The sequence below is a fragment of the Salmo salar genome, chromosome ssa01, assembly GCF_905237065.1.
Source record: "Salmo salar chromosome ssa01, Ssal_v3.1, whole genome shotgun sequence".
NCBI lineage: Eukaryota > Metazoa > Chordata > Actinopteri > Salmoniformes > Salmonidae > Salmo > Salmo salar.
Genome location: NC_059442.1, coordinates 57168056 through 57181702, shown reverse-complemented (window position 1 = coordinate 57181702; position 13647 = coordinate 57168056). Strand labels below are relative to the sequence as shown.

At 42.5% G+C, this 13647-nt stretch overlaps 1 protein-coding gene and 1 long non-coding RNA gene across 3 annotated transcripts in view; one reads left to right on the top strand and one right to left on the bottom strand.

Annotated features, from left to right (window-relative positions):
- Positions 1 to 559: 559 nt before the first annotated feature.
- On the bottom strand, positions 560 to 5435 carry LOC106605907 (uncharacterized). 2 transcript variants are annotated; one of them, XR_001328964.2, is made up of 4 exons: positions 5216 to 5435; positions 2012 to 2122; positions 1695 to 1816; positions 560 to 1542 (listed from the first exon to the last, which is right to left on the bottom strand). It is a non-coding gene; the product is annotated as an uncharacterized lncRNA (long non-coding RNA). The 2 variants fall into 2 exon arrangements; XR_001328961.2 differs by having other exon boundaries at positions 4844 to 5409.
- Positions 4183 to 13647, top strand: part of LOC106605890 (serine/threonine-protein phosphatase 2A 56 kDa regulatory subunit delta isoform) — a 56745-nt gene continuing 47280 nt past the window's right edge. Inside the window, exons 1-2 of the mRNA XM_014201887.2 lie at positions 4183 to 4448; positions 6404 to 6487. Coding sequence (XP_014057362.1) covers positions 4422 to 4448; positions 6404 to 6487 — 111 coding nt within the window. The 5' untranslated portion in view covers positions 4183 to 4421. The remainder of the gene's footprint in view (positions 4449 to 6403; positions 6488 to 13647) is intronic.

Genomic DNA, 13647 nt, shown 5'->3' with positions numbered 1-13647 from the left:
TAGAAGATCGGTGACGTCGACCGCCGAACGTTTGCCCGAACAAGGAGAGGGACCGACTTCGGAGGGAGTCGTGACAGATATATAGGTTTTATATATAGTCCTGAGAACCATGCCTCAGGACTACCTGGCCTGATGACTCCTTGCTGTCCCCAGTCCACCTGACCATGCTGCTGCTCCAGTTTCAACTATTCTGCCTGCGGCTATGGAACCCTGACCTGTTCACCGGACGTGCTACCTGTCCCAGACCTGCTGTTTTCAACTCTCTAGAGACAGCAGGGGCGGTAGAGATACTCTGAATGATTGGCTATGAAAAGCCAACTGACATTTACTCCTGAGGTGCTGACCTGTTGCACCCTCGACAACCACTGTGATTATTATTATTTGACCCTGCTGGTCATCTATGAACATTTGAACATCTTGACCATGTTCTGTTATAATCTCCACCCAGCACAGCCAGAAGAGGACTGGCCACCCCTCAGAGCCTGGTTCCTCTAGGTTTCTTCCTAGGTTCCTGACTTTCTAGGGAGTTTTTCCTAGCCACCATGCTTCTACACCTGCATTGCTTGCTGTTTGGGGTTTTAGGCTGGGTTTCTGTACAGCACTTTAATATATCAGCTGATGTAAGAAGGGCTTTATAAGTAAATTTGATTTGATAGAAAATACTAGGTCAAAATACTAGGTCAATGAGAAACAAACTTAACAGACTCAAAACAAGGAAGCCATGCCTAAAGTCAACTATATCAACACCCTTGTCAATTTAACAGGTCCATATTGCGGCTGTCAATTGTGAGCAACACATTTACCACTGCATTCAGTCTGAAGGTAGCAAAAACAGTACACCACAAAAAGGTACAAGGCCGCGGTAAGTGGCAAGGGTTACAGACTTCAATTGGAGTAGAGCGGTTGGCGGCGAAACGCAAGCAGTTTTGCAAGCGGCCCTGTTCGTGGTGCTTGCTCCCATGAACGGCGAAGCTGGCTCGGAGCTCAAGGCACCAAAAGATGTCATTAGCTTAAGTCCTGAGCTGCCGCCGCGCATGGTTGACCAATGAGCAGAGTTCATCTTGTCAACCAATCAAACAATGTTTTAATGACAACATTCAAGCTGACAACAACCTGGATCACTGGTGGGCAGTGGAACACACGGTGGGCGGATATTCTCGTGGTTCAATTGCCGCTTACCACCGCCCATGTTTAAGCACCTTGAAACATGTTATTGAGTCTAAATGTTATCAAATCAGGAGAATAATAAGTGAAGGAAGCAGTATAGGGAAAATGGGTGGAGGTAGCGTGGGTTTATAGAGATAAAATGGAGAGTTACAAAGTGTTAGAAGTTGAGGGACCACGGGGCATAAAAGGCATAGTGTGGAATAAAGAGTTAGCTAGAGATATAATTGGCTATGGAATAAACATAAAATGGGATGCTAGTGTGCGTCTGCACCCCTTTTAGGTTGTTGTCACAAATATCCAGCCCATGTCCAGTCATTCACGGGGTCACGTCATTCCGTCTCAGTTGTAAGCATTCAAATCGTGGTCACCATGTGTCTGTGAATCACAACATTAAAGGCGATGAGTGATCACAGCATTTCCACAAATTAAGCCATAGACAATACAACTTAAGCATTGAGGACAGCATTTTGTTGACAACATGGTGCTTTACACAATATCTACTATGTGCGAATGATGGAAGAATCTACCCCAGCTATAGGTCCATTTGAGTGTGTGTTCACTTATGTCTGCACATCAACCGGTACTGGGACCATTGGAGACATGGGATGCTTGCTCTCAAAGTGCTGCTTGAATGTCTTCAGGTCTGCGTCTATAAAGGTCAAGTACAAAATGGAGGAAATCTGTGGCTTAGATTGAATTCAAAGTTGACACAAATTATAAACTAAACAATACGATGCAACAAACTACCACAAATATGAAAAACTGTACCACACAGGCCAGAACAATACCCTACACATGGAGAGGAACCTAAAAGGCACATACATTACCAACCAATACTACTCACCCGACAGACAAGGCAGGTGTGGACCAGTGCTGCCTTGGCTGCAATCTTCTGTTTCGCAGCTGCTCCTTTCTTCTTAGCAACCGCCGCCTTGGCATCAGTCAATAAGTCCAACTTGAGAGTGGAGCATGCGTTATATATCAATACCATCAAAATGAATCCCCCTCATCCCCCTGACATTATGGTCAATGGACTATGTTGATCAAGTGTTAGAGCTGGGCTGGGACAAAAGCCTTCAAACTCCTGCTCTTCAGGACTTCCTGCAATGACTGAACCAAACCAAAGAATAGTGATCGAGGTTGAAATAGTTTACCAAGTTGAGAGGTGATAAGACTCAGGCACACCCATTGGTTTTGGAATACAGAAGGTGCAAATAAGGTTTGCAATTTGGCATCAATAACAGTAATTATTTATTTTGTTGCAATTTTTACCCCTTTTTTCTCCCCAATTTCGTGATAACGATCTTGTCTCATTGCTGCAACTCCCCAACGGGCTCGGGAGAGGCGAAGTCAGCCTGCAGGCGCCTGGCCCGCCACAAGGAGTCGCTAGAGCACGATGAGCCAAGTAAGCCCCCAGGCCAAACCCTCTCCTAACCCAGACGACGCTGGTCCAATTGTGCGCTGCCCTATGGTACTCCCGGTCACAGCCTGGGATCGAACCCCTGCGATACAGTGCCTTAGATCGCTGCGCCACTCGGGATGCCCATGACAGTAATTCTACCTAAAAAACAAACGTGAATACCAATTCATTTAAAACCCACCATAGCAGGTAGGACTAAATAAGGTTACGTAACCTTAACTACTAGGTCTGGGAATTGCCAGGGACCTCACAATATGATATTATCATGATACTTACAGTGCATTCGGAAAGTATTCAGACCCCTTCAGTTTTTCAACATTTTGTTACGTTAGAGCCTTATTGTAAAATGTTTTTTAAAAACAATCCTGATCAATCTACACAAAGTACCCCATAATGACAAAGCAAAAACAGTTATATATATATATATATATATATATATATATATATAAAATGAAATGTCACATTTACATAAGTATTCAGACCCTTTACTCAGTATTTTGTTGAACCACCTTTGGCAGCGATTACAGCCTTGAGTCTTCCTGTGTATGACTCTACAAGCTTGGCACACCTGTATTTGCGGAGTTTCTCCCATTCTTCTCTGCAGATCCTCTCAAGCTCTGCCAGGTTGGATGGGGAGTGTTGCTACACAGCTATTTTCAGGTCTCACCAGAGATGTTCGATTGGGTTCAAGTCCGGGCTCTGGCTGGGCCACTCAAGGAAATTCAGAGACTTGTCCTGAAGCCACTTCTGTGTTATCTTGGCTGTGTGCGTAGGGTCATTGTCCTGTTGGAAGGTGAACCTTTGCCCCAGTCTGAGGTCCTGAGCGCTCTGGAGCGGGTTTTCATCAAGGATCTCTATGTATGTACTTTGCTCTGTTCATCTTTGCCTTGATCCTGACTAGTCTCCCAGTCCCTGCTGCTGAAAAACATCTCCACGGAATGATGCTGCCACCTCTATGCTTCACCGTAGCCAGGTTTCCTCCAGACATGACGCTTGGCATTCAGACCAAAGACTTCAATCTTGGTTTCATCAGACCAGAGAATCTTATTTCTCATGATCTAAGAGTCCTTTAGATGCCTTTTGACAAACTCCAAGCGGGCTGTCATGTGCCTTTTACTGAGGAGTGGCTTCCATCTGGCCACTCTACCATAAAGGCCTGATTGGTTGCAGAGATGGGAGAACCTTCCAGAAGGATAACCATCTCCACAGAGGAACCCTGTAGCTCGGTCAGAGTGACCATCGGGTTCTTGGTCACCTCCCTGACAAAGCCCCTATTCCACTGATTGCTCAGTTTGCCTGGGCGGTCAGCTCTAGGAAAAGTCTTGGTGGTTCCAAAATTCTTCCATTTTAGAATGATGGAGGCCACTGTGTTCTTGGGGACCTTCAATGCTGCAGAAATGTTTGATCCAATGTTTGAGCCAATGATCCAATATAGTGCTACATGTGTGGTACTAGGCATTAATTAAATTTTCCCTTTTTTGTATCACCATGTATAATGGATTGTACAGTAGGTGGCGGCATTAACCTATAACATTTGTTTGCGGACCACCATAATACTGAAGAAGAAGAAGAGCTTCATTCATGAATTGTTGCTAGGGCAAAAGTGCATCATTCAACGCCTCCAGCCTAGACGAGGAGTACAATCCGCCCATCCTATAACCACCCAATGAAATAATTACAGTGGCCCGTCACTAGGCAGTATAACGTGTGGCTGGCCAATTATCTTTTTCTTGGCCTAGAAGGGCGCAGGGAGTTGAAGGTAACCGAGTGGCAGCGATCGAGTCCCGGGGAAATCTGTCACGGAGTCACCGTGAAAAAGATCAACAGCCACAACATGCCGAATAAAACTAAAAAGGAAAAGGTAACGTACTGATCGCAACAATACAAATATTGTTGCCAAATATTCAGAGGAAGTAGACCGTATCTCGTAATTGTATTCTAATACGCCAACTAGATGTTGTACTATTATCGTTAGGCCTAGCAGAGCAGATGCATTTTCAGACTATGCAAAGACATCAGCAGCCAACAACATATGTGATCTTACCATTGTTTACATTACCCTGTATATTAAAATCTTAAATTGATTTAACAACGATAGACAAGCCTATTAAAATAGACGGTAAATCTTAACGTTATACCGTCTATTGACAAAGCTGTTTGCCGCCTGAGGGGATTTCGCCGATGTTTCGACGCTGCCCACATGCTCTGTCTAAACTCAAATACGCCTCACAGTTAAAATACAAAAGATACACTTACCGTATACACAGTTTAGGAAAGTTGCACCCATATGTATTTTGAGAAACACAGGACATGTGGAATAGTCGCAGTGGAATTGAGAGGGCAAGGTATGGGGATGTCATAGCCGAGGTGGTGAGAGGAAAAAAAGTCAGGTGCAACTTTGCTAAACTGCACACAATATGTGTATCTTTAGTCATTTAAAGATTCTTTCACGCTTATATGAATGTTAAATTCCAAAGATTTCCCAAACCGTATCGGATGTGAGGTGTACTTTATTTTAAATTCAGACAAAGTGTTGTGATTGTAAAACAGATGTGATAACTATGTTTCCATTACTGGGCGTTACAGGTTAGTTTATAGAAAACGCCGCAATTAGATGTTTCAACTAACCTGCTCATGGCGATGCTGTCTTGGTTCTCGATTCGGGGGAAATGTACCCGAGATGTTTGTGTCCAGTTGCAGGTGGTTCTACAAAAACCAGACAAAAGTCCATGTTTTGTACCGCGCCAGGAGGTTCCTTGCCATTTTAGCTACCGCACATTTATTTTCCATCATCTTTGCAGGAACTCATCTATCTACGCGACGCGGCCACATGTAGAGCACAGTGTGACCAAATGGGTGTAATACCGTTGAGTTTTGTCTGGTTTTTGTAGAACCACCTGCAACTGGACGCGGACATTTTATAAGATACCTTTTTCCCCGAATCGAGTACGAAGACTATCGCCAAGAGCAGGTAAATTGTAACATCTATGGAAGCTTTTTGTATAAGCTGACCAGTAATGCAAACATGGTTATCACGTATGTGGCATACAATATGTAGCTATTCATGAGGGAGCCAGCTGTGATCAGGAGCCAGCTGTGATCACAACACAAGGAGGGCCGCCTGTAAACTGGGTATACCCTACTTGGGTTCTTGAGAGCTACCGATACACTAGCCTATACAGCAACAATGCGTTTTAACTTTTTACATGATTTATATTCTCAAATCTGTTGATGTCGTAAAATAATGTCGATTTTTTATTTTTTTTTGAAATGGCGTATTGTTTAATGAATATGAACTGCAAAGGTGCACGAGCGTGAGCCTAGGCAGTTCTCGCTGATAGTGAGTTTAACTACATTCGTTAATAAACGTACGATTATCAAGTTGATAGTTACAAGTTAAATTTAGTTTAGTCTCGTTCTTCATAAGATAATACACTCTTGTCAAATGGCTTGCTACAATGTTTTAAGATCGTCTCTCGCTTGATCGTCTCTCGCTTGTGCTTAATTTGACCAGACTGTAATTTCTGTCTTTTTCCACTAAGGGGTCATTTAAGTCTAGTTCCATACAGTCTGTCATAGAAATGCGACAGTCAAGGCCACACGAATGCATTCCAACAGTTTTTTTTTTTAAGGTAGGGCAATCACGGTAATTGTAGCCACCCTACCATCGTGACCTATTTAATAACCACGGAAATGACATTTATGTGTAGTGTACAATAACTCCATAGAACAGAGGATGTGAGTTGAGTATGGTCCTACAACAGTTGTGTTTGTAGTGAATACGGTAAGATAACTATGGCTTGTTGTCATTCACAGGAACCAACCAAATCTGCCAAAATCAGCACTAAAAACAGTAATGCCACTAGTGGGAAAGACACAGGAACTGAAAATGCAGATGAGGTAAGATATTCTTTGATTAACATGACAGATCCAAATGGTTGTTTGGCAGTATTTCTTTTTTCATTTGTAGCCTGCAGTTTATTTGTGAAGATGGATTTTTCAGATTTATTCATGTCTATCAACTTATAATTAGGGTTTATTTTGAGGTATTATAAACTGTCTATTTGGATCAGGGGCCTATGTATGCACCCAACGGAATTTTATTTGACACCCTATTTCCTGTTTCTTAATCTTGTTTCTTTTCTTCAATGCTACATGGATAATATTGCATCAGTGTCAATATTTTTCCTTCATCTTGGTTAGGCCAACATAACGGAGAGGAGCTAAACATAATGTTAGGCCTTTGCATAATGGCACATGGCCGATGTCTTTTCAGCCGTATAGGCCTGCTGGTTGAGTTCACAGTTGAGTTCCTTTGGAACATTGTTAAGGGGGGCTATTTATTATGGCGCTTGTGTTGGATCCAGACTCCAGCCGTTTTATCAGGAATGGAGTGACTGTCCTCTGTGGACAGACCTCTCTGTATGCAGCTGAGCTCTTTGCATAGACCGCCGTAGAGGCTGTAACTTCTCCATCGTTTACGGCCCAATAAAGTGTCCTATCAAAGTAGAAGTTAGACCTGCCTATTTTAAATTTTGTTTGATAAATCTAAATAAACATCCTTGAATCTGAACTAGAGGTCGGCCGATTATGATTTTTCAACGCCGATACCGATTATTGGATGACCCCAAAAAAAAACGATACCGATTAATCGGACGACTTTTTGTGTGTGTGTGTGTGTGGTAATGGCGATTCCAACAATACTGAATGAACAATGAACACTTATTTTAACTTAATATAGTACATCAATAAAATACATTTAGTCTCAAATAAATAATGAAACGTGTTCAATTTGGTTGAAATAATGCAAAAACTCAGTGTTGGAGAAGAAAGTAAAAGTGCAATATGTGCCATGTAAGAAAGCTCATGTTTAAGTTCCTTGCTCAGAATATGAACATATGAAAGCTGGTGGTTCCTTTTAACATGAGTCTTCAATATTCCCAGTTAAGATGTTTTAGGTTGTAGTTATTATAGGACTATTTCTCTCTCTACCATTTGTATTTCATATTCCTTTGACTATTGGATGTTCTTATAGGCACTATAGTATTGCCAGCCTAATCTCGGGAGTTGATAGGCATGATGTCATAAACAGCGCTGTGCTTCAAGCATTGCGAAAAGCTGCTGGCAAATGGAGAAAAGTGCAGTTTGAATGACTGCTCTATCAAATCATAGACTTAATTATAATATAATAAACACAGGAATACGTGTCTTAGGTCATTAATATGGTCAAATCCGGAAACTATCCATTCGAAAACAAAACGTTTATTCTTTCAGTGAAATACGGAACCGTTCCGTATTTTATCTAACGGGTGGCATCCCTAAGTCTAAATATTCCTGTTACATTGCACAACCTTAAATGTTATGTCATAATTATGTAAACTTCTGGCAAATTAATTATGGTCTTTGTTAGGAAGAAATGGTCTTCACACAGTTCTCAACGAGCCAGGCGACCCAACCTGCTGCATGACTCTGCTTACACTTAACGCAAGAGAAGTGACACCATTTCAGGCACCGCATTGATTATATGCAACGCAGGACAAGCTAGTTAAACTAGTAATATCATCAACCATGTGTAGTTAACTAGTGATTATGTTAAGATTGATTGTTTATTATAAGATAAGTTTAATGCTAGCTAGCAACTTATCATGGCTCCTTGCCGCCTGCATTCGTGTAACAGGTGGTCAGCCTGCCACGCAGTCTCCTCATGGATTGCAATATAATCGGCATCCAAAAGTGCTGATTACCGATTGTTGTGTGAACTTGAAATCGGTCCTAATTAATCAGCCATTCCGATTAATCGGTCGACCTCTAATCTGAACTCTTGTGTTGTTGTGGTTAGCCAACATGTTCTGAGATGGAAAAACTGTGCAGAAGAGGCAGCAGTGCAAGTTCAGCTACCTCAGAATATAATTGATCTGAGTGTTTATATCTGATTTGGTATAGCCAGATAAATAAGATCATTCATCTTTGTAGACAAACACTGACCTGTTTGCCTCTAAGTGTTTCAAATGGCCTTGCACTCAGTGTGCAAACGATCGCTGTTGTGACAGCAGGTCTCTAGGATATAGTGCCCACAGATAACTCCTAGATAACAATGTAGGCACATGCTTTATGGCCACCTGGGTCCCTACAGAAACAAATGTAACTGTTAGTTTCAACTAGATACAGTGCCTTCGGAAAGTATTCAGACCCCTTGACTTTTTCCATATTTTGTTACATTACAGCCTTATTCTAAAATGTATTTAAATAGTTTCCCCCCTCAATTTACACTCAATACCCCATAATGACTAAGCAAAAACAGGTTTATAGAAAATGATCCACTTTTATTACATAAACAGAAATATCACATTTACGTAAATATCCAGACCCTTTACTTAGTACTTTGTTGAAGCACCTTTGGCAGCGATTACAGCATAGAGTCTTCTTGGGTATGATGCTACAAGCTTGGCACACCTGCACCACCATGCTTCACTGTAGGGATGGTGTCGGGTTTCCTCCAGATGTAACGCTTGGCATTCAGGCCAAATAGTTTAATCTTGCTTTCATCAGACCAGAGAAACTTGTTTCTCATGGTCTGAGATTCTTTAGGTGCCTTTTGGCAAACTCCAAGCGGGCTGTCATGTGCCTTTTACTGAGGAGTGGCTTCCGTCTGGCCACTCTACCATAAAGGCCTGATTGGTAGAGTGCTGCAGAGATGGTTGTTTTCCTGGAAGTTTCTCCCATCTCCACAGAGGAACTCTAGAGCGCTGTCAGAGGGACAGTCGGGTTTTTGGTCACCTCCCTGACCAAGGCCCTACTCCACAGATTACTCAGTTGGGCCGGGCGGCCATCTCTAGGAAGAGTCTTTATTGGTTCCAAACTTCTTCCATTTTAAGAATGATGGGGGCCTTTGTGTTCTTGGGGACTTTCAATGCTGCAGAACTTTTTTTTGTACCCTTCCCCGGATCTGTGCCTTGACACAATCCTGTCTCGGAGCTCTACGGACAATTCCTTTGACCTCATGGCTTGGTTTTTGCTTTTGCTCAGTGATGCACTGTCAACTGTGGGACCTTATATAGAAAGTTGTGTGCCTTTCCAAATCATGTCCAACCAATTTAATTTACCGCAGGTAGACTCCAATGAAGTTGTAGAAACATCTCAAGGATGATCAATGGAAACAGGATGCACCTGAGCTCAATTTTGAGTCTCATAGCAAAGGGTCTACTTATGTAAATAAGGTATGTTTTTATTTTGAAAACATTTGCTAAAATAAAATACAACTTTTTGCTTTGTCATTATGGGGTATTGTGTTTAGATTGCTGAGGATTTATTTGATTATTTAATCAATTTTAGAATAAGGCTTTTAACATAACAAAATGTGGAAAAATTAAGGGGTCTGAATACTTTCCGAAGGCAGTGTATATTACTTTGATCTTGCAGTGTTTTAAAAAAAATAATTCTTTCTCAGTGCAGCCCTAACACACCATATAATTTCAATCACTTTCTAACTGCACCCCTTTTGATTTGAACGAAACCTTCCATACATGTTTGCCCATGGTAGAAGTTGTCAAAAAAGTGACCTGAATGACAAAACATTCAGGACATAGAGGTACTCAAAGTTGACCCATTTTGCATACCCCGCGCTACCATGAGACCAGGGTTTCCGTTATGAAAATATGGCACCGGACATTTGACCGGCAGCATTATAATTGACCAGACATTTGAAAAATGTACCGGACCCATATGCGTTAGGTGTGTAACCTGATTAGGGCCTCCACCCACGCTGCTCAGAATGACAGGAATCACATTTAGATTATGGTAATTCATCTTTACAGAACATGCAAGTCAAGAATGCAATGACGTGTCATTACCATCATGCACTTTGAAGATGTTAGAATAACTGTCCACAATTAAATTTTCCTCAGCCAACAAAACAAGTAACGAACAGCATAATCACTAACCTACTCATAGGTGGCGCATAAGTTTCAAGTTAGGAGAATGAAATTTTCACCATAAAAATGCACCTTTTATAATAAAACATTCCATGCCTCATCGGATTTGCAGACTTATGTAAGATGACCTACTACACGTAATGTGAAGAGTAGATTGGATGGTCATAATTCAGTCTAATCGTATAACTCAATTGTGAAAAAGTCTTTGCTGAGCGCATAGTGTCCTGGGCTGTAGGCTATATCCGATACATTTCTTCTTTGCACTGGAAAACCATATTTCATGCAATTCTACTACACTATGTGACTGGAGGCATAATATTTTTGAATACTACAAATTAGCCTACTCTGCTGACAGTGACAAACGGAGCAATAAAAAGAATGCTGTCCATATAATAGGCCTACTAGAAGGGGAGACACAAATAGAATGACGTCCATCTAAACTGGAGGAAAAAAATATTGTCCAAAAACAAACTTTTAAGTGGCACTGACCCAACGATAAAGAGTGAATGTGCGCGCTCCACTGGTACCAGTGAGATAGGCTATAGGCCCAATTTAAGTTGAGAATTTTGATAACTAAAAGACAGATTAGTATTTTCATTGTCTTCTCTTTACAGTAGCCATTTGCTTTTCCAGTAATTTAATTTAGAAATACTGCGATATGCCTGACTGGGCCGCTCTACTTTTCACTGACAGTTCCAGCTAGGGCTGTTAAGGGGACCAAATTACCGCCACACCCGTGGTCACGAGTCATGATGGCAGTCAAATTCCCTGTGACCGTTTAGTCACGGTAATTAGGCTTCTCCAAGCTCTGCTGCTGCTGATGGTCATTAGTAACCTACCAAACTTGCTCTAATCACCCTGACATCAATGCAAATGTATTAAAAAATCGAATCATACACTTCATGAGAGCCCATGAGCTCATGTTGCGTAACATTTCTATAGGCTATACGCTACTCATTCACTCAGACTACTGAGTCCACTGCTCTCACTCACACAGAACTCCCCTACGCCTTGACCTCTTTCCTCCCCTCTCTCTCCAGATGACATCTTGCGACTAGTGAGGTTTGGCCGCCCGACAACCAGCCCGCTCGACCCCATCCCCTCCTCCCTTCTCCAGACCATCTCGGGAGACCTTCTCCCATTCCTCACTTCCCTCATCAACTCCCTGACCACTGGCTGCATCCCCTCCTGATTTCAAAATTGCCTGAGTTGCTTCCCTCTTCAAGAAACCAACACTCCACTCATCTGACATCAAAAACGATTGACCTGTATCCCTTCTTTCTTTTCTTTCCAAAACACTAGAGGGTGCTCTCTCTTAACTTTCTCATTATCTCCCTCAAAACAAACTTCATGACCCTAACCAGTCAGGCTTCAAGACGCGTCACTCAACCGAGACTGCTCTTCTCTGTGTCACGGAGGCTCTCCGTACTGCCAAAGCTGACTGTCTCTCCTCTGTTCTCATCCTCCTAGATCTATCCTCTGCCTTCAACACCGTGGCCCATCAGATCCTCCTCTCCACCCTCTCAGGGCTGGGCGTCTCAGGCTCTGCACACTCTTGGATTGCATCCTACCTGGCAGGCTGCTCCTACCAGGTGACGTGGAGAGGATCTGTGTCTGCACCACATACTCTCACTACAGGTGTCCCCCAGGGCTCGGTTCTAGGCCCTCTCCTCCTCTTCTCTCTATACACCAGGTCACTCGGCTCCGTCTTATCCTCACATGGTCTCTCTTATCATTGCTATGCGGATGACACTCAACTACTATTCTCCTTCCCCCCTTCTGACACCCAGGTGGAAATGCGCATCTCTGCGTACCTGGCAGATATCGCAACGTGGATGTCGGCCCACCACCTCAAGCTCTACCTCGACAAGACTGAACTGCTCTTCCTCCTGGGGAAGGACTGCCCGCTCAAAGGCCTCTCCATCACGGTTGACAACTCCACAGTGTTGCCCTCCCAGAGTGCAAAGAACCTTTGCGTGACCTTGGACAACACCCTGACATTCTCTGCAAACATCAAAGCAGTGACCCACTCCTGCAGGTTCATGCTCTACCCATTCAGCATCGTTCACACCCGCTTAAGCCTTAGCCCCACCCATCTCTTTGAGGATTCACAGTGTAGTAAACAACCAAAGATTTCAAGACTAAAAGTTGTGAAAGTTGTACCAAAAGTAGTAGTAAAAATACACTTTGTCTAGTCCTTGGCCGTTATCCTAATCTGACTTTGGTGCAGGTAATGTTGTTCTTCACATTACCGTCTCTCGTAAACACACACACAACATCAAATAAAATCTAGGTTTATTTGTCACATGCGCAGGATACAGAAGGTTTAAACGGTACAGTGAAATGGTTACTTGCATAGTGGAGTCTTTTGTTAGGATATGTACAGTTGAAGTCGGAAGTTTACATACACTTATGTTGGAGTCATTAAATCTCGTTTTTCATCCACTCCACAAATTTCTTGTTAACAACTATAGTTTTGGTAAGTCGGTTAGGACATCTACTTTGTGCATGACACAAGTAATTTTTCCAACAATTGTTTACAGACAGATTATTTCACTTATAATTCACTGTATCACAATTCCAGTGGGTCAGAAGTTTACATCCACTAAGTTGACTGTGCCTTTAAACAGCTTGGAAAATTCCAGAAAATGATGTCATGGCTTTAGAAGCTTCTGGTAGACTAATTTACATCATTTGAGTCAATTGGAGGTGTACTTGTGGATGTATTTCAAGGCCTACCTTCAAACTCAGTGCCTTTGCTTGACAACATGGGGAAATCAAAAGAAATCAGCCAAGACCTCAGAAAATAATTGTAGGCCTCCACAAGTCTGGTTCATCCTTGGGAGCAATTTCCAAACGCCTGAAGGTACCACGTTCATCTGTACAAACAATAGTATTCAAGTATAAACACCATGGGACCACACAGCCGTCATACCGCTCAGGAAGGAGATGCGTTCTGTCTCCTAGAGGTGAACGTACTTTGGTGCAAAAAGTGCATATCAATCCCAGAACAGCAAAGGACCTTGTGAAGATGCTGGAGGAAACGGGTACAAAAGTATCTATATCCACAGTAAAATCAGTCCTATATCGACAACCTTAAAGGCCGCTCAGCAAGGAAGAAGCCACTGC